The sequence below is a fragment of the Arabidopsis thaliana genome, chromosome 5 (assembly GCF_000001735.4).
Source record: "Arabidopsis thaliana chromosome 5, partial sequence".
Classification (NCBI taxonomy): Eukaryota; Viridiplantae; Streptophyta; class Magnoliopsida; order Brassicales; family Brassicaceae; genus Arabidopsis; species Arabidopsis thaliana.
In genome coordinates this window covers 14,937,409-14,958,420 of record NC_003076.8, presented here as the reverse complement: position 1 = coordinate 14,958,420, position 21,012 = coordinate 14,937,409, and the positions used below count along the sequence as shown (strand labels likewise).

At 34.5% G+C, this 21,012-nt stretch overlaps 5 protein-coding genes and 1 non-coding gene across 6 annotated transcripts; 4 read left to right on the top strand and 2 right to left on the bottom strand.

The window, feature by feature from the left end:
• Nucleotides 1-2,586: 2,586 nt before the first annotated feature.
• Nucleotides 2,587-4,410, top strand: AT5G37650 (hypothetical protein (DUF577); the record flags this gene model as incomplete). The annotated part of the gene is made up of 1 exon (NM_123124.1): nt 2,587-4,410. The coding sequence occupies one exon, from the start codon at nt 2,587-2,589 to the stop codon at nt 4,408-4,410; it is 1,824 nt and encodes a 607-aa protein (NP_198581.1).
• A 260-nt stretch (nt 4,411-4,670) lies between these two features.
• UBQ9 (ubiquitin 9) lies at nt 4,671-5,639 on the top strand (the record flags this gene model as incomplete). The annotated part of the gene is made up of 1 exon (NM_123123.1): nt 4,671-5,639. One exon carries the CDS (start codon nt 4,671-4,673, stop codon nt 5,637-5,639), a length of 969 nt encoding a protein of 322 aa, NP_568552.1.
• Nucleotides 5,615-11,194, bottom strand: EMB2656 (ARM repeat superfamily protein). The gene is made up of 12 exons (NM_123122.4): nt 10,586-11,194; nt 10,280-10,483; nt 10,025-10,170; nt 9,595-9,863; nt 9,415-9,512; nt 8,560-8,707; nt 8,045-8,484; nt 7,184-7,698; nt 7,042-7,102; nt 6,686-6,955; nt 6,311-6,572; nt 5,615-6,188 (listed from the first exon to the last, which is right to left on the bottom strand). Exons 1-12 carry the CDS (start codon nt 11,012-11,014, stop codon nt 5,875-5,877), a joined length of 3,156 nt encoding a protein of 1,051 aa, NP_198579.2. The 5' UTR covers nt 11,015-11,194; the 3' UTR covers nt 5,615-5,874.
• A 57-nt stretch (nt 11,195-11,251) lies between these two features.
• Nucleotides 11,252-11,750, top strand: MIR5645f. The gene has a single exon (NR_142845.1). It is a non-coding gene; the product is annotated as a microRNA ath-MIR5645f precursor (primary transcript).
• Nucleotides 11,751-14,066: 2,316 nt separating this feature from the next.
• AT5G37620 (Cysteine/Histidine-rich C1 domain family protein) lies at nt 14,067-16,025 on the top strand (the record flags this gene model as incomplete). Its single annotated transcript, NM_123121.1, has 1 exon — nt 14,067-16,025. The coding sequence occupies one exon, from the start codon at nt 14,067-14,069 to the stop codon at nt 16,023-16,025; it is 1,959 nt and encodes a 652-aa protein (NP_198578.1).
• A 3,783-nt stretch (nt 16,026-19,808) lies between these two features.
• Nucleotides 19,809-20,389, bottom strand: AT5G37610 (Eukaryotic porin family protein; the record flags this gene model as incomplete). The annotated part of the gene is made up of 1 exon (NM_123120.2): nt 19,809-20,389. The coding sequence occupies exon 1, from the start codon at nt 20,298-20,300 to the stop codon at nt 19,809-19,811; it is 492 nt and encodes a 163-aa protein (NP_198577.1). The 5' UTR covers nt 20,301-20,389.
• Nucleotides 20,390-21,012: the final 623 nt, after the last annotated feature.

The following is a 21,012-nucleotide window of genomic DNA, read 5'->3' as shown; positions in this document are numbered from 1 at the left end:
ACATTCTTTAAGACAATGTTTTGCGCAGTTTCTTTTCCATTCTTCTGAAGCTACCTGATTAAAGAACAGAGCACATAAAACCAACCCAAATTAAGAAGTTTATTTGTAGGTTTTGCTATCAATGCGCAATTACCTTAACAGAACACTTGAACCATGTAAGTCTAGTTCAAAGTCTTCAATATTTACAAAACCTGAAACCGATTACAAAATCTTAACGCAGATTAACCATTGTGGATGCTTAGTCGATTTGTATAGCTAGTCTGTGAGATATGAAGATGGCTTTGAAGACAGATACAGAGCATGCTGATGAAACGTCTTGATTGGTTTGTTGCACTGCTAATAAAGACTTGCATGACTCTTCAGAACAAAAAACCAAGTTAGTAAGAGAGGCTGATGAAGCATCTTGATGAGCTGAAAGTAAAAAACAACATTCAAATTATTGGACTCTCTCTAACACGTATGCGGTAGATGGAAAGATGGACCACAGAAACCAAACCAAATTAAGAACTGAGAGGAAACAATCATACATATGTAATGCCTTTATCATTCAAACTTGAAAGTGAGAGACCATCCGCTGGTTTAAATAGTCTTCTTCTCCAAATCCCTAGCCCCTCCATCCATTATTCATGCTCGTTTCTCGGAACTCAGTGGCAGGTTTGGGCTGTTCTCAACATTTTCCATTATTCATGCTCGTTCCTCCATCCATCCAGAGGATTCAAAGGTGTTTTTAATGCATGCATATTAGTTACTTCAAGGGATTCTAGCTTCCTCAAATGAGCAATAGTAGCTCCCTTGAAATCTACTAATTCTTCTATGCTTGATCCAAGACGACAAGGGCTTGCATAAACCAAAAGAACTCACCTGAGATACGCAACAACCTGTTATTCAATGTCATTTGGTACCTGGCATAACTGTGCACCAGAATTGACACACAAAATTTCTTTTCTCTTTCTCAACTTTAGACCCTATCCAAAGAGCCATCTCGCGTAAAACATCATGCATTTTCACCATCGATGTGAATTGACCATCCAGCAAGAGATGCGCACGAACTAACGAACCAATTATAGTATGACCATGGTTGTTACTTCCATCTTCATCTCTGTTTCCTTGATAAATCCTTCGTAAATCCAATATTCTATCAACTCCTCCTTGTTTATTTCATTATCTTCCGGAAACAAAGAGCAATATAGGAAGCATAAATATCTAGGAAGTTATAACACTATAATCAAACTCTATTTTGTATTTTAAACAAACTATATTATACATCTATATTTTAATAATCATTTGAGTTTTTTTTTTGCATTTTCAAATTACTCACTATTGTTTCGTATAACACATGATATATTATATTTATTTTTTATTTTATTTTAAAGAAGTCAGCGCTTCCACGAAATATGATTATCTTCTTATTATTAAAAAAAAAAACATCTTATAGCCTTCTATTTGAATTCAATTCTTTTGTTCATCCTAAATTATATTTGAAGTAAGATTTTCTAAGAAATTTTCATTGTTATTTTTTATTCTTATTTATATATTTAGGGATTATGCTTATACTCTCATTCATATGAAAATATATTTAATTTTAAGTTTTTTTGATTTAGCAACTATTTAGTTTTAAGTTTTGTTTTACGCATATATGTTACCATTGTGATAATCATATATATGAAAATTGGTCAACTCTCTCCATTTGATTGACACATCATCACTTTTAGCATTTGACATGTGTCTATTAAATATATTAATGTAAGCTCTTCAACTTCGAATTTATAGGTTAATGATATATTTATTACTTAATTTTACATATTTAATTATACTATTACTAAATTTATTTTAATATTACATGATTTTCAATAAAACCATTTTAATAGTTTTCTCATACTCGAAAATTTTTGTTTTGTAATTCAAACTCATGAGTGTATAATAATCGTGAATTACTTAATGATTTGAGTAAGTTTTTGTAATTCAAACTCAAAGTATGAGTGTATAATAATCGTGAATTACTTAATGATTTGAGTAAGTTATTCTCTTAAATTGATATTTTTATTTTCTTAAATTGATATTTATATAATAAATCACTGAGGGTGAGAATACGTAAGGAGCTCCATCATAAAATTCTTAGGTTTCTAGAATCCAACACTACCCTCTATTAAATTGGTTTAAGACAAACGTTGTTTATGAATTATGTGTATGATGCATTGTTGAAAATGTTGTTAGACAAAAATATTTTTAATACTAAAAGTAATTATTTATTGCATGAGTGAATGATTAGATAAATAAAAATTATATTTAAATTAAACAATACAAAAAAGTCCGAAAAAACTGCGGCGTACCGCGGGTGATCACCTAGTATGACTAAAAGTATAAACAAAATACGTATTCAAGTAACTTTTATTTTAAATTGTGTATTAATTGAAGATTAATGCTTCGATTCAATTAATTAGTTACTTTGAAATGATTATTGGTGGAGTACATAATATTTTTTGTTGATGATGTGGACACCTTAATAGGAGAAACACCTTAAGATCCAAAATTTCCTCAACAAAATTTACAGAAGCTTCAGTGGCGAATTCTACACTAAATCTCGCCATGAAAGCCAGAGAGATTCTTACATCACCAAACCTCGACGGATTAACAATGATCGTCGATAATCTCTACACACGTAAACAATCCGAAGATTACAAAACAGCTCGTACTCTCTACGACTTATTCGTCTCTAACTTCCCAAATTGCTTAACCCTAAAGCTTCTCAAGATCTATCTTTCTTCTTCCGATCAAGTCCTCAGACTCCGATCAATCGGTCACCTCTCTGAAACTCTCCCCGGTTTAAGAAACCGCAACTTCAAACTCTCTCTTGTCGCTCTCCATGAAATCAAACCTCTTTTGATTTCTTGCTTGACACGGCAGAATCCAAGAAAGTGTGATACTAATTGCTTAAGAGTCATCGTTTCGTTCGTAGCTGAGAATGTTATGAGTTTTTATAATGGAAGATGGGAAGAGCTTAGTGAGTATATACTGTTGCTTGTGAATCAAGATCCGATTAGGGCGTTTAGTTACTTCATCGAATTGCCATTGCTTTACGAGGGTTTTATTAACCGGTTCTTGGAGAAGTTACGTGAGGAAGTGTATAAGGTTTTGCTTCATCCTGAGAAAAATAAAGAAGAAGCTTGGGTTTTGGCTTTGACATCTGCTGTTAAAATGGGGATTGAGGTTTCAGATTCCGTAATGAGAAGAGAGATTCTTCATAATGTTATGAAATCTGCTTTTGAGGTTATGTGGTTAGGGATGGAAAGAGAGTTTGCGATAAGAGGGCTTCAATATCTCGATAAGTACCTTGCGAAAGAAGCGAAGTTGTGTAAATGGAGTAGCAAACAATGCGGTTTTGTTGCAGCGTTTGCATATGCGATCGCAGGAGTTGGAACAAGTACTAAGGAAGAAGCCAAGAAGATCTTTGTAATGGTTACAAACATGGATAAGTATGTTCTGAATCCGGCTTTTAAACTCGAACATTTTCGTGTTGATAATCAAGATCTTGGAGTAGACTCTGACCGTGAATTGTACTACATGTTTAGGCAATGTACTCCAATGGAAGTCTTGAGTTTCTTTGCAATACCTGGTTCTGATTATAGGTCTAGAGAGATAGCAATCAAAAGACTCTATGATTCACTTTGTGATCATACTTCAAGCCAGTGGGAAATAGATGTTTCAGAGATTAGAGGTCTTCAGCCATTGCTCATTACTTGCCTTAAGGAAGAAGGATTGCCTGAGAACATATACAAGATTCTTGGTCAGGTGGTGTTCCACGTTGCGCAGGAGACATTCAACTACGAGAAAGACCCGTGGTTCGATCTATGGGACTATATTGGTTCAGAAAGCAAAGTGGAGTTCGAGAAAGCGGTTTATATCTTCCAGCGTTTAACAATGTGGCTTGAGTTTAAAGATATTGTTGTTCCTGCGATAACTAATCTTCTTCCGGAGATTAACAGAAACCTAACCCCACCAAGAGAGTTGTTGGTAGATAACAGTAGATGGGTCTTGGCGTTTACGGGTGCGTACTGTTCAGCTATTCACTTGCTAGAGGTCAAAAGTCACGCGGGATACGTAAAGGAGATTGCATATAAGATGATTGATTCAGTGAGAGAGCTTGTGGAAAGAGGAATGGAAGTTGGACTTGTGACGAGAGCTTTCAGAGATCTTGAAAGTATTGTCAAAAAACAATGGGTCTGGTACATGACTTGTGAATACAGATTCCTTAAGGGTTTGCTTTGGAGGCTCTACGCGATCAATGGCATGAAAAGGGAAAGTAAGTATGTGTTGTGGAGAATCAATGTTGATATTGAGAGGTCAGTGGATGAAAATCTTAAAGTGCTCCCAAAGAGTGAATTTGATTGGCTTAACCAACCTAAGCCTTAGGTAAATTGACTTCTGCGGAATCAATTTTCCTTTTTAGGAATTGGTTTAGCAATTTCCATTTTAGGAATTTTCCTTTTTACTTTTAATAATCAAAGTCTTTAAGCCTCTCTAGTCTCTATATAAGAAGATCTTTCACCATAGTTGTTGTTATTCACGATTCAATTCTTCATCTCTCGTAAACCCTAATCTTGCTGCAAAAGTTTCCTGAATTCTTCCTCTCTCAACTTTTGTTACTTGAAACTTTTTTTTTCGTTTCAAAGATGTCGATGCAAATTCACGCAAAGACTCTCACAGAAAAGACCATAACCATTGACGTTGTAAGCTCCGACACCATCAATAATGTCAAAGCAAAGATCCAGGACATAGAAGGGATTCCTCTAGACCAGCAAAGACTCATCTTTTCCGGTAAACTGCTAGATGATGGCCGTACTTTGGCCGATTACAGTATCCAAAAAGATTCAATACTCCACTTAGCTCTCAGGTTGAGAGGTGGTATGCAGATATTTGTCAAGACGCTTACCGGTAAAACCATTACCCTTGAAGTTGAGAGTTCAGACACTATTGACAATGTTAAAGCTAAGATCCAAGACAAGGAAGGAGTCCCTCCGGATCAACAGAGACTAATCTTTGCTGGTAAACAGCTTGACGATGGTCGCACTCTTGCAGATTACAACATCCAGAAAGAATCAACTCTCCACTTGGTTCTCAGGTTGAGAGGTGGTATGCAGATTTTTGTCAGGACACTTACCCGAAAAACCATAGCTTTGGAAGTTGAGAGCTCTGACACAACCGATAATGTGAAGGCCAAGATACAAGACAAAGAAGGGATCCCACCAGACCAACAGAGACTTATCTTTGCAGGCAAACAACTCGAAGATGGTCGGACGCTTGCTGATTACAACATCCAGAAGGAGTCAACACTTCATCTCGTGCTGCGTCTTTGTGGTGGGATGCAGATATTTGTCAACACTTTGACGGGAAAGACCATCACACTTGAAGTGGAGAGCTCTGATACGATTGACAATGTGAAGGCCAAGATTCAGGACAAAGAAAGGATCCAACCGGACCAACAGAGGCTAATCTTTGCAGGCGAGCAGCTTGAAGATGGTTATTACACTTTAGCGGATTACAATATCCAGAAAGAGTCAACTCTTCACCTTGTTCTCCGTCTCCGCGGTGGAGAGTGCTTTGGTTTTATTTTTCTTTTCTTGTTATGTTTTAACTCTTGATATGGAGTCCGTAAATGGATTCAACTTCAGAGTCTTTTCAATAATATTCAAGTGCTTTCTTATTTATCTGTTCTATAATCTAAATACAAAGATTTTCGACAGCAAACATAACCGACACTCACACATAACAAGCTACGAATTGGCTATAATCTTTTTATAACTGACATAAAACACACATCGACTTAGTAGCAAACGTACAAACAACAGAGCCAACCCCTAATTCAACTCTCTATAGTTATTCATCTGAATCATCTGCTGTAACATCAGAAGAACCTTCTTCTTCCTCATCATCCTCGTCTACATTGCTCATTTTCACTTTGCTTGCCATTATTTTGGCCAAGGCAGCAGCTTTACTTGCACGGTGTGATCGGGTCATCAAAGTATTAGGAGCAGAAGGTGGAGGAGATGCTACTTCTTCTTCATCAGAGGATGTTTCTTCAATCCTTGCTCGTCTTCTTGACCGAGCTGGTTTTGTTGAGCAAGGAGCAGGTGTCTGTGGCACTGTTGTAGTTTCAGTGATCTCTAAGTTGTAGCTAACTCCGAGTATTTCTGTAATTAGCCATTAGAAAGAAACTAACAGTCAAATTCTCCAAAGCATAACAACTCGAATAACTTAGTTTTACGTGTAAATATAACCAAACTGTAATGTACAAGGCAAGAGATCAATGTACCAAAGATGGAATTTGCTTGATCTTGTGTAAGCTCCTCGCTTGGACAAGCATCCAAAGATTTTAGATGTTGAAGCACCGGTTTCACTTCTTTAAGAAGATCCTTCTCTGAACGTACAGAATCTGCGAGTAGGCTTAAAAGCTTTTTCAACAACTTTGTCACATTTTGTTCTGATGGTTTCAGATGGAGCAGCACAAGTATTTTGCACAGCGCTGCAACATATGCCTTCTCATGAGCAGTCTTCTTTTCTTTGAAGCTTAGCATCTATTACAAACAATATTAGCAAAGAGGTTAACAATATTGGTTAGCCAGTATTACAGACCGCAGTTCCTAATCCTGAGAACAATATGTTATAGTAGTTAAGGAATGCAACTAACCTCGATGGCTATGCGTATGGCCAAACCTTCTTCTGTACAGTTTAGTGGATGTTGGATAGAATCTTCTGGTGATTTATTGACCTGGCTTTCAGGCTCACCTCTTGTCTCTTTTTTGTATAGCGGGGTTTGCATCATCTGTAGGATGAATCTGGATACTTGGACTGCGCGCTTGCGTTGATTTGATACAACATATGACGAACTTTTAGTGTTTCCATCAATCCCAGGCCACATTGAGCGTACAAGAGGAACAAAAGCCTTTGACACGTATCCCTACATTGCATGAAAGCAGTGTTATACAAATACGCCATGAAACACTGTTAACCTATTGCTCTTATAGACATCATGGTTTCCGTTACCTTATGTTTTTCTGAGAGGGAGGCATAGTGCTCAAAGAAGACGGATAAACACTGTTTAAACCTGGACATTATTAAAAGACCAAATCATTACTAGTACTCTGGTGACAGAAGTTAGCAATCGAAAGAAACAAAATCTCTATACCTCAGTTGTTCTTTTGACTCCTCACTGAAATATAAAGCAATTAGCTTTCCCAATACAAACGGATAGAAAGATGCAGGCAAGTTTGGGTACTTCTCTCCTAGAAGAAGAAGTTTTGCAAACCCCTCCCCAACAGTTGCTTTAACTGACTCATTCTCACTGCTCTCTGTGGATGCTCTCCAGTCATCACTTTCAAGTCCAGCATACAAGAGATCGAGCATTTTAAAGTTCATATCTTCTTCGGCATTGGATAAGTCGATGGGTGCAAAATCAATGCTGTCATCCTCAAATTGTGACAAGAGATCTTGTCCCATTGCCTTGTCAACTTCAGTTGGGCTATGCCACATCCCAAGATCCACTAGTGCCTTGCAAGCCATAATACTAATTGGAGGAGGGCTTCTGCAAAAAGCTGCACGTAGCTGCCTTACTAGCTCTTCGCTAGGCTTCTTCTCTAACAAACCAAAAAGACCAAGGCCCTTTATAGCAATCCTCTGCACATCCAAGTGAGTGTGTTTTGCCTGCATGACATGAATCATATCAGAAAGAGTGCTTGTTTTGCATGAGTCCACGAAAATCATGCCCAGATTTTAATGCAAAAGGCATTCAACTGCATGATAAGCTGTTTCTTAGCTACATAACTCCACTCCTTAAAACTGTAAACATCTTCTGACAGTTTTTCGATGAAACAAAAGGATGCAGAGATCATATGGAATATCAGCATTTTAAAGTGAAATTGGCAATGACAAAAAAGCTGCTTTATACAAGTAAGATTGTAAGAAGAACTCAAAGTCTCAACAAATTTATCTAATCTAACAAGTGGCGCCTAAGCAGTAGAAAATAAACAGAGGAGAGTAGAAAATTTACCCCTGGAAGCAATAGAGCATGCAATATCTCTTCTGGTTCAATAGCCTTCCCTTGCAGTGAATGTAAAGATTTTCCATTTTCCAAGAGAAGACTTGTCAGAGAAAGCATGTGCATCCACTGCAGGAAATCCGCAGTCCTTTCCCTGCAGGGTCTCGCTACTTCTTCAACAACAACAAGTATAACTTCTTCATATTCTCCAGGGGCAGCATGGACTTTTTTAGCCAATTTCGACACTGCCTCAGCCCAATCTTTATCACCACCAAGGTTTATACCATCTCCAATCACAATACTGTTCCCATCTTCATCTAATTCTTGCTCAAAAGGTCTGCGGAGCAGCTCCTGGACAAATGAGCTCACAGTCTTGTGGAGCATAGCATCAGAGAAATCAAGCATCGTACCCAACAATAATAGCTGCCTCGAAGCAAAGTGATGATTTGGTCCTGAAAACATTATATGAGTATCTCCCAAACAAAAACAACTTAAGTTTTCGTATGAGAAACAATATCTGGGCTCACCTGCTTCTATATGAGCTTTAACTAGATCAACATAATCAGAAACTGTTGCAGGAAGAATTCTTTCCAGCAAATCATTAGCATCTGAAGCTTCAGCAGCATAAACTGCTGCTTCAGCACCCATCGCTGTAGCAGCATCAGAACCTTTTGCCTGCGTAACAGTCTCATATTCTTAGCATGTCCGGTGTCCCATATGTAAAACCAACACTAAGAGCATTAGAAAACATTACAAGATCCAAGATTTATATTTCAAATGCTAGCCTGTATAGTAGACAATATTTGAGTGAATCCAGGGACAAGCTAAAGGACATATTTGTGTTCTCAAACAAAAGGCTATTCAATACAAGAAAAAGTGAAGTAAACTGACAATAGGTGTTTTAGTATTTTGACAGTAGTAATGTGCTGCCTACTCAGATGCATTGATCTATGTAACCTAGTTTTGTTTGAGATATGAGTGAATAAAAAAAAATAGAAAAAAATTTGCTGCAGACTGCAGTAAAGGTGTAACTTGAAATCACAGGACATGCTATAGTGGTTGGGGATCTCGAATACGATCACCTTTTTATACTGGTCTTAAGAACTGGTGACCAGCTAGGTTTAATAAAAATCATCACAAAAAATTATATTGAGAGTGTCAACGACCAATATAAAGCTAGTAGATATAAGCATTCTCTGGTTTGTGAATCAAGCACTAAGTTAGGGAATTCATCAAGAGCATCGATAAACCAATTTTAAGCACACTATTATCTAACTAAGCTAAATAGGGAAATTTTCAGAACTTATGGATTCACAAAAACCTTGTTTGAAGCATAAAGTAACTAACATCAGCAATGAATAGTTGGTAAACTGAAAACTTACTTGAGCACTTTGGTGCACCTTCCTGCATATAATCCTCCAGTAAAGAGCAATCTCTGGCTCCATAAGTTGAATGCTGGGTGCAGAACATGTGCTTTCATCTAACACAGGTATAAGAAAATATAAGCACATGCAGAATCTGCAAACTTATGCATTGCATTTATTGTCCAGACTTCAACAAACCTCTAGTTTCACCATCTGCTGACAATATGTACTGCTGGATGCTTTTATCATCGGAGGGCATTATCAACCCTTCACTCAACAGAACTTCCAACGCCGATTCTGCCACAGATTCGTAGGTTTCAACGTCAAGGTATTTAAGAAATGTGATAGGATCTCCTTCACAATAGTTAGCTAGCCATTGCTCTTTCATTAGCTTCAAGCATTCCGTTGAAACATTTACAGCACGATCAGCGAGCCCTCTCTGAAGAATTGTGGTCCTTAGCTTGATGCTAAAGCAGGGAAATGAAAGAAATACCCAGTCAGGAGAAAGAGAAGGACAGTAGGGAAGTTGTAGAACAGTTGTAACTAACAAAAATAGCAAAAAACTTCTATTAAGAGGTCAATGAAGAAGAAAGAAATAAATAGACCAAAACTCTAAGCCCAAATTCACCTCAGACTCTGAAGAGGAACTTTATTAGCCAGAACAGAGTAAGCTGCTTTGCGTACTGATTCATTAACATCGAGCGTGCAATCAATAATTGCTTGGGTGGTTGCATTTGAAGGAGGCAGAGATAAAACAATTGTTTTGCGTACCTCCTGTAAACAATAAAAACATCAACAATAAGACTTTGGCAAGCATTGATGACAAATATCAGAATGTAATTTATGATGTCAAAGCAGAAATGGTAAAAGATAGAAACTTTACCGGATTCTGTTCCAAAGGAAGCACCTCAAGTAGCAAATCAAGAATGTCACTATTCTCAGGATCATTCACAAAACGTGAAAGAGACCTCACAGCAAATGTACGTATAACAGGAACTTTGTCCCGAACTCGCAACATCATACAATCAATTACATCATCCCATAGTTCATCCGCTACTTCCACTTCATCTGGCAGCCTCAATATGATCTGTAACAAACACAATGAACAGTTGAATTAAACCTATATTTGACCTAACAGACATTTACCGATTAAATTGAAGGAGAAAGAACCCTAATTATTCTCTTATACCTCTGAAATTATCTGACACGCCCTGAATCTCGCGTTTCTATTGGCAGCAACAGACCCAGCAACCAAAAACTTAAGAAATTCCTCTAGAAACTCGTCGCAATCGGAGTCACCGTCTGAATTACTACGAAGACAAGCGAATTCCGCCACGAATCGAACAACACGCTCTGCTGCAGCGGTTCTTCGTTGAGCCGCGATGAAAAGAGGGGTTAGGGTTTTGAGAAACACGGAAGAGAATTGAAGAATAGAAGAAGACACGGACTCGGATTCGGATTCAGATGAAGATAGTTTTGAACGGATTGTGGCGAGCTCCTTTAGCTTACGGTTATGAGTAGCGTATGATGTGCGAGTCTCGTTTAGGATCTTGGCGATTTTCTGGGTTAGGTTATTTCGATCTGCTGAAGCCATGGCGATTTCTGATTCTTCGCCCATTTTCACAGAGAAATTTGAGATTTTTTGTGAAGAGAAACCGAAAATGTTTGGTGAATTTTTCGAATTGACGCTCTTGTGAGAGTGTGTGAGAGTTAGATCTGTTTTGTTTCTTTCACCTATTTCAAAATTTTCTATGAGCGGGAAAATATTTGATATTCTTGTTTTGAAAATTAAATGGGAAAAATGTCAAACAAATTACGAACTTTCAAATTTGGGACGATTTAATCTTGAACTCTACGGAAGACAAATAAATCGTATAGTTTTTGTTGTTTTTCAAAATAAATGACAAAGTTTTTGTTGAGTTGTCATTTGAGTCATGTCGTTAAGTAGGTTAACAGAATTTTTTTACGGCGTTAATGTCTCGTTTATCTCCTATGTTAGAACAAAACAACGTTCTTCATTGCAGCTCGTTTTGTCTGTTGAAACAAATTTAAACCCTAAATCCCTAAATCGATTTCATTATCTGCGATTTTGAGGTCAATGTGGGTCTCTGATTTTGAGATAATGAAATCAATTTGGGAAATTAGGGTTTATATTTGTTTCAAAAGACAAAACAACGTCGTTTCGTCTCTGCAATAAACGACGTTGTTTTGTTCTAACAAAGTAAATAAACAAGACATTAACGCCGTAAAAAAATTTTTTAACTTATTTAATGATATCTCAAATGGCAAGTCAACAAAAACTTGTCATTTATTTCGAAAGTCAACAAAAACTTGTCGATTTATTTGTCTTCTGTAAAGTTCAAGATTAAATCGTCCCAAATTTGAAAGTTCGTGATTTTTTTGACATTTTTCCCAAAATTAAATCGATTGAATAGAGTTTTTAATTAAAAATATATATATAGTACATATACATAAATTATTTTTTCTAGGGGAAATTTGTAAGAATATCACAAAAAGAAATATAAATAGCAAAACTAACACGTAACAAAAAAAGACTGATATTCTCTATATATTTTGTATTAATACCAATTCTGCCTTTGTCTCTTTCTCTATTTCTTGTTTCTGTGTATGACTCTACAATCTCTTTCCTCTCACATCTTCTATTCATTCTCCCTCTTTTGTTAATGTAAAAACTAGATTTTATTAATTAGTTATGAAATACAGATTAATTCATAATTGTTTTTGGAGATAGTTGTTTCTTAAATCAGTTAATGACAAATTTCATTGTAGATTTTCGATACTCCAACTGTTATTCTCAATAACCACTATTTGATGTGTATTTAATTTGATAATTTGGGTTTTTCATATTTTTTCAAAGATATAACGTATTTTGTATACGTTTAATTATATTGTTTGGGTTCCATATATTGTATCATTTAGGGTATATTTTTTTTTTTTCACTATGCGTTTAACTTGATCGTATGAGTTTCTTATGTTATGTCTATTAGAGTAAGTGCAATGGTAGACTCTAAGTGAGTCCCGTCAAAATAAAATAAGAAACTTAATTGAAAAAGTAAGAGGGAGAAGGGGAAAGAGAGAATTAGGTTCCTAAGAAGAGCGATTAAATTATAATATTTAAAAAATTAATATTATTTGTAATTAAAATTATATATATATATATAATCTTATATATCTATATTTTTCTCCTTGTATCACGTTCCAAGAAAACCCTAATCAATATCTGGAACTCTATTTTCTCAATTATGTCTTCCACCCAAACTGATGAAAATTAAAAATCAAACATAAGTATCATCTATCTTTTTATTCATTCATGAGTTCTTTGAATATTTTTCATAACATCGTTTTTTTAATGGGAAAATTCCGTGAAAAAATCTGACTTATCTAAAATATGATAGAAAACTACCTAAACTTTTTTTTGTATGATCAAGGAAATTTTTGGTATGAACCAAAAAGAAAGAACCAATTAATGGTAATACTAACAGTTGAAGTAAACAACAAACATAACTTATAACAATTGTAAACTATATAATATAAATATTTGACAATATTAATTTTTTTGGCGGGACGAATTTAGCAGAACGTTACTTCCTAACAATTGTAAATAATAAAATATAAATATTTTATTAACAAATAGAATTTATAATTTTCTATATACTAATTTAAAAAAAAACGTCTTGCCGGTATACAAGAATTAAAATATAGTATATATTGAAAAAAATAAGCGACTCTCCTACATCACCGTCGTAGCATCACTTGTTTAAGCCTTTCTTAATTAGTATGTCGATGGAGACTCAAAACCCGAACAAGGCTGATCTACCATGCATATATTATACATAGTTTTTATTTTTTGGTTTAATGTTAAGATTATCATATATAGTTGTTTTTGTCTTTCTAAGAGATTCAATTTTTCTTACAAAATAGAGCATTAAAATTTTAAACTTCAGAAACAAATTTTTTGCCCAATAACGAAAAGGGTTTAAAAAGAAAAACGGAGCACTGTTTATCGGACTTCACTAATGGCTTTTTTTTTGGTTTTTGAGTATTTTTGGTCTAAAAATAACGAATATTTTCGGTCCGAATATTTCATTTTGATAATGAAGTTTATGATCTATCGGATATGTTAGAAGTTGGAACTTTAATTCGGTTTCGGTAAACCTATCAGTTTGGCAGTTCACGTTAGTTCAAAAACCATTTCACGTGGTGTCGGGATTAAGTTACACATACTATAATTTTAGCTATTTAATGTTCTAGTTATTATAGCAAGAAGCTAAGAACCATTTCACGTGGTCTACTTGGGATTAATTTACACATATATTGTAGGTAATTAATGTTAGATGCATGTTATATCAAGAACCATTTCATGGGGTGTTACTGTTGGGATTAATTTACCAAAAAAATTTAAGCTAATTGGTGTTAGTTGTTAAAGCAAGAACCATTTCACGTGGTGCTGGGATTAATTTACACATATAAGTTATATGATATATAATTTAGCTAATTAATGCATGTTAGATGTTATAGCAAGAACCATTTCACGTGGCTTGTGGCCAGACTCACAGCTTTGAGAAATCCGAAAGAATAAAGAAAAGAAAACACCATTGTGAAACCATTGCAAAAGAGAGCTGTGATTTAGATTCTGGAAACAAATCACCATGGAAAAAATAGAGCTACCAATTCACAAACATCCTTTGTTACCTATAACTCGTTTTTTCTCTCGTCACGGTTGTAACGGGTGTGGCTCTGATGGTTACATTTACGGAGGCTACCATTGCAATGAGTTAGGCTGTGAGACTCCTGCGTTTCATAGAGAGTGTGCTGAGTCTTTACAGGAAATAAAGCACTTCTCTCACCCCGATCATCCTCTTAATCTGCGCCTAAATGACAAAGCATCTACATGTAATCGATGTGGAATTCATCTGCTTCGAAAAACCTATATCTATGTATGTTCAATCTGTGACTTCAAGTTGGATTTACATTGTGCGAAGGATGCTGCTCCACTTCCTATTCTTGAAAACTACAATCTCCACGAGCATCCACTTAAGCTCTTCGATGTATCGAAATCTCTCAAGCGAGTGAGACTGAGAGAGTGCAAGACGTGTGACTCTCCATTTCTCATTGAGAAACTATGTTATATATGTTATCAATGTAAAATACTCTTCCATGCGAGCTGTGCCGAGTTTTTCCCAGAAGCAAACCACACTTCCCACCCTCAACACCCACTCAAGCTCCTTAAATTTGCGGAAGCACCTGATTACGCCGACAAGAAGTGTCTTCTTTGCGACGAGAAGTTTGATCAAGATCAAGGTCTTCACCATTGTGATGTTTGTAATTTCAGCATATGTAGAGCATGTATGAAAAACCCACCACCGGTTGGTGTTGAAAGCCCGACGACCCACGAACATCAGCTTCATCTTGTTCCAAGACGCATCCATTTCACTTGCAATGCTTGTGGGACGCTAGGTGAACAAAGCCCTTATTTTTGTCTTCAATGTAATTTCATGATCCATCGGCAGTGTATCGATTTACCACGTGTCATAAACATCAACCGCCACGATCATCGCATCTCTTACACAAGACGCATTAGACATGGAAAGGGGATATGCAAAGTTTGTCGTAAAATGGTAGATGGATTCTATGGGGGTTATATATGCGTCAAATGTCTTAGTTTTGCTATTCATGCACGATGCGCAACGAGAGAAGATGTATGGGAGATGGTGGAGCTAGAAGGGACGCCTGAAGAAGATGAAATTGGGCCATTCGAGGTGATTGATGATAACACAATAAAACATTTTAGCCATGATCATAACTTACGAATCAATAATGACGGTGATGGCCAAATTCTACATGAAAACATAGTTTGTGAAGCATGTGCCCTCCAGATTTTATCAGAACCGTTCTACAGTTGTAAGCAATGTAATTTTAAACTCCACCAAAAATGTGCTAACCATCCAAGGAAGAAACATCATGTGTACCGCAACCTTCCATTCACACTACTTACATCTGGCAACGAGATTTTCCAATGTTGGCTTTGTTTACAAGAATTCAACGGTTTCATGTATCAATCTGGCCATTATGTTATAGATGTACGATGTGCTGCAATTTCAGATACACTTGAGTACAAAAGCCATCAACATTCGTTATATTACTATTCTACTACATATACGCATTGTAGTAGATGTGGGAAGAAGGATTCCGTCTTTAGATGTGACGAGTGTGACTATGGTTTGGGAGGCAAATGTGCTATATTACCGGGAAAGGTAATGAATAATAGGTACGATGATCATCCTCTCTTCTTGTCTTTCGATGAGATGAATGTGGATGGTGAATACTGGTGTGAGGCATGTGAAACAAAAGTGAATTCAAAGGAATGGTTCTATACATGCAATGACTGTGGGACTACATTACATATTTCTTGCGTTGTTGGAGACTTCTCATATATCAAGCATGGTTCTCATCTCATGAACACAAAAGTGGTATCCAACACCTCTATTTGTAGACCATTTTGCTTTGTGTGTAACTCTAGATGCAAGCTCCCTTCCATTCTTAAGCTTTCCAAGGGCGGAGTTAATGTATACATTTGTTCTTTCAAATGTCGTCTTGAAACTTATTAAAGATTGACTATTGTAATTAATAAAATCTTTCTATTATATATATTCTTCTTATGAATGCTGATTTTGGCCCCAAAAACAAAAAGGAAAACATAAAAAAGAAAGAATGTTAAAATGTTATGTTATATTTTAACCAATATATGTGTATACTATATATTGAAGAGTTATATAATATACAAAATGTTTTCTCGGAATACTGCTGCCAGTACACTAGCTGCAATGGTAGAAGTCATTTCCCACTGCCAAAACAACCTAATATCAATTGAATTTTCAAACAAGTAAAATGAATAAAGGATGACTAATATATTAAATTCATCGTCCGCTCCATTTCCACTAGCTTTTTACTTTTCAAATTTATATCTATCATCTTATTCTAATATAATATGAAAATAACTACCTGCTTAATTGTTATTTTCTTCTGATAATTACTTCGTGATCAACATATCTATGGTACATACGAAATTGCTTAATGTTGTACATATGTTATTTTCATTTTCCCTCCTTGTTTTGTCTCTCTTTTGCTAAGTTTGCAATGTCAGAAAACGTACAACATTAAGCAATTTCGTAGAGCAAAAACTCCAATGCTTTATCAGTCGTCTCAACAACAAGATGGCTCCATCCAGAGAATTCATTGTGCTGTTTGAAAATGCACAACTCTTTGGTGGGAAAGTCGGTCATTTTATACCCGATCTAATTTTAAGTGTTCAATTCATACCTAACAGTTTCTTATGTGCTAAAATATACTTAATCGTTTTTTAAAATTCAAATTTCATACCTAAATTTACTAAATCATGCGAAATTTTATATGATATGACACGTAAAATATATATTATTTATCATATTTTTCACTATGGTTATTGTTGATAGTAGCCATGACCATATCAATAATTGGTAAGAGTCAAATTTGGTTTATGTTATGACGTTTGTGAACAGTTTAGAGTTTAGAATTGATTTATGTTTGAATATTTATGAACCGTTTGATGTTTGGATATTTATGAACAATTTTTCTTACAAAAAAAAGTGTGTAATTTATACATAGAACTAGAAAAGAAAAAAAAGGAGACTATAAGTGACTTCACTATGATCAAATTACCATATTCCAGCTTCCAGTTTTATTGCAAACCACTATGCCATTTAATTCAATTCTAGGTAAGGATCCACACTGTATAGCACAAAGAAATATATGCTTAATATGTTAGCGTAATTTATAATATGTTTAAGTGAAGGCCAATTATATGTGGACTATATAATATGTTTTGTCTCTGCAATAAACCACGTCGTTTTGTTCTTACAGAGCAAATAAAACAAGACATTAACGCTGTAAAAAAGTTTTTGTTAACCTATTTAACGATATGACTCAAATGACAAGTCAACACAAACTTTGTCATTTATTTCGAAAGTAAAAAAAAAACTTTACGATTTATTTGTCTTCCGTGAAGTTCAAGATTAAATCATCCCAAATTTAAAATTTCATGATTTTTTTGATATTTTTGCCATTAAAATTCTTTATGGTTTAGGTATAAATACATTTATTTTGATGTCAAAAACAAAAAATACATTTTAAAAAAAAAAAGTATTAGGTTTTATAACTATAAATTGGTTAATTGGGTGGCCAGGACCAATCTTACAACAAATGAAAGTATATGAAAATAGGTAGGTTTGAAAGAAGCAGCAAGTACACATACATAGTTGTTTGTGTATAATCATTGGGATGTATAAATTTTGTTGTAGATAATTTGATTATAAAGCAAAAATAACACTCTACCCATCGTCAAAATAAGACATGTTCGAGATCCATTTCAAGCAACATATTTGTGTGTTCGTTTAATCAAAGTGATGCAGAAAGCATTTGGGAGTTTCATCTATAAGATGTTAGCCTTTTACGAGTATATGACGAGGGGACTTAACAGATTTCATCTGTTGCTTGTAAGGCTTCCGTTTGGAAAGCAGTGTCACTTCCACCTTTTCATCGAAATTGTGTACAATTTCCTTTATTTTATTCAATGGTTGTATTTGAATGGTCTCATGTATTATATATCATGTAACACTCTTATAATCTAATATATTTGATTTGGTGTTAAAGAAAAAAAAAAGCAAAAATAAGAATATAATTGAAATAGACAAACACATTCTAGCCCAGCCCAGTCTCAGACCCAACAAGAAACGGGTAACTGATATTATTTAATTTAGGAAATTTTGTTAACAAACTACAAAGCATCCGGGCCAAACCTATCACATAGTTAACCAGATCATCAACACATAATGTTCTCTAATACTTCATCATCAACCTTTTATTTTTTCTTGTGATAAAAGTTTTTCAAAATAATACAAAGATTAAATATTTCTAGTAATAATGTAATAAGACGACAAAAATGTAAATAATACATTAAAAAAAAAAAACTTACAAGCCCATTAATGATCCATATGGGCTACATTATTTAGTTACTGATGCCCATTTAGTCTAACCAAATAATCTGCTCAAGAAACTTGGTATGAGTCAATTAGTGGCAATACTTCCAAATTGGTTAAACAACCAAGTAAACAACTAGTATGTTGATGAACCTTTCTGTTTTTTCATCTTCTTTTTCCTTTTTTGCGTCTGATTATCACAACTTATTAATTTAGTATGCGTGCAGGCATAAATGGCGCTGCTTGATTTGCAAGAGTGGACCTATGATCTCACATCAGAAACTGAACAACAATTATTTGACTTTTATTGTGAGATTTTCACATATCTGTTTTCAAGATTTTGTTTTAATGATTGAAATTCTGTTAATCTAATAGTATAAAGATTGGTATAGTAAGCTTAAGCACATGATACAATAATATACATCATCATTACATTATCACCAACATTTAATTAAAATGTGTAACAATCAGTTGGCCCACCTTAGGAATATTTTTAGAGACACTCCGTACTATTATTATTTGATAGTTTTCTTGCACGTCGTTGATCTGCTCACCAATTAATTAATTTGTTTTTGATCTTAGCTGATTAATAAAATTATACGATATTTCTTTGATTTAAGAATATATATTTGTTTCAAGAAATATAATTTTGTCTAATAATATACATTATGTGGATATCGAATATTAGTGAGAAATAAATCAAATCATTAGCCTACATATATCATTAGTTAACTACCGCAAAACGTTTATCTAAAGCAACTTAAGTCAAATATTTCGGAAAAGTCTACTAGTTTGAATCTATAAAATTTGGTCTAGTGGGCGAAAATTCAATATAGCTTTGGTAGATTATGCTGTAGAATAATGAAAAAATACATTTCAATAAGAATTTCAAAATAATGAAATATATATGTCATTATAATGATCAAAAACATGTTATTTTGTCATAAACTTAATTTGAAACACACATGGCATATGATCTTAAATCACCCTAGCTACTGTAATCTTTCTATGCAATAATTATTATTTATTTACAAAATGATTGAATCGATCGTCTAAGAAACATGACATATGCAATGCAGAGAGTTGAAAATGAATGTACTTTTTTGTCGATATGTCACCTTATGCAAGTTGTGAATGCAATAATTGTTATCGGACAATTCTGAAGGTACAAGTATTAACACTGTCATTATTCATAGGTCCCGTGTACGTATCCAATTTAGTTTCGTCGATTCCATTTCATATTTTTTTTTAATAAAAAAATCTTAAATAAAACAGAAATAGATTATTCACCTAATCTTAAACAAAAACTTAAAACATATTTCATCATAAATTTGTAACCAGAATTACACAAAAAAAGGGTTTAAAAGTGATCACTATTCATAGTTCAACTGCTAAACCAAATCGTTGACTTGAATGGTTCAACAATCTTTCTCCAGCTATGGTGAAAAATGATTTCAAAGTCCAATGATGTTGAAAAAGAACTCTCATAGAACCACCATTGCTCACACTCAATAAAGCTTGGATCAAATCGTCATCACCAAATAAATGTCTCTTCCCAATGGAGAAAGAGTTGCTCTTGTCAGATAATATGTACTTCGCCTCAGCACCACACACTGTTTTAGAGTGCAAGCGCTGGTAGTAAGAAGCAGTGAATAAGCTTGCTTTCTTATCAATGGAAAAGGTGGTTGTTGTGTCCTCGGTGATCAAACTAAGAACTGTGTTTGCCTTAGTGATTATCCGGTTCACAAGATCCAAAGTTAACTCAAATCCAAATCGCCAAAAGTCATTTCCGAATACAGCAGAAAAACTGAGAATTGGATTTGCAAACAACCCCACAATTGTACTGATTCTGGCCCGTTCGGATAACATGTTCAACTGAGCATGGTTGTAGTCATTTCGATTGGACAGGGACACATTGCAAAGAATCAAGGAGGTAAGCAAACTCTAGATGTCATTAGAACCCAACATCAATATAAATATAATATTGCTTACTCTCTAAAGATGTCCAACTTGTGCTTACTCTCTAGGGATGTCTACTACAAAAATATAATATAAATATAAATAAAATTGGGTGCACAAAAAAATAATATAAATAAATATATAATACCACAAATATTTAGAATATATATTAATCCAATATAAATTAAAAATTAAAAATTAAATTATGTTATTACTTTGGGTTCTCTATTTTTAATTTCTGATTTATATATCCATCGTTTAAAAAGTAGTTAATTGTTTTCTGGTTTATTCTCTTAAATATTTAATAAATTACATCTTTCCCAAAGCATAGTTAACTAAAATCAAACGATTTTATTATATTTTCTAAATTAGTGAGACATAGAGAAGATATAAAAAAAAAATTATATAGAAGTTCTAAAATTTTCGTATCATTTCCGTTTTGGAGATCCTATTTACAATTTAGAAGAAAATATATTCAATTAAACTCTTAATCCACGCTACATTTTTTTTCTTTTGGTTCCTCTCTCCTTTTAGAAAGAAAATATCTGAATCATCTTAATTCTCTCTCAATCTCCGAACCCTAATTCTCTCATCTTAATCCCCTTTCAGTCTCCCTCAAAAT

Bases quoted from the DNA above. Each gene is read 5' to 3' on its own strand.
- EMB2656 (NM_123122.4), bottom strand. From the start codon at position 11,014: ATGGGCGAAGAATCAGAAATCGCCATGGCTTCAGCAGATCGAAATAAC. The intron at 9,864-10,024 runs GTGAATTTGGGC...TCCCTGCTTTAG, and splicing joins GTTCCTCTTCAGAGTCTGAG to CATCAAGCTAAGGACCACAA. The intron at 7,103-7,183 runs GTATAGAGATTT...AATAATGTCCAG, and splicing joins GAGTCAAAAGAACAACTGAG to GTTTAAACAGTGTTTATCCG.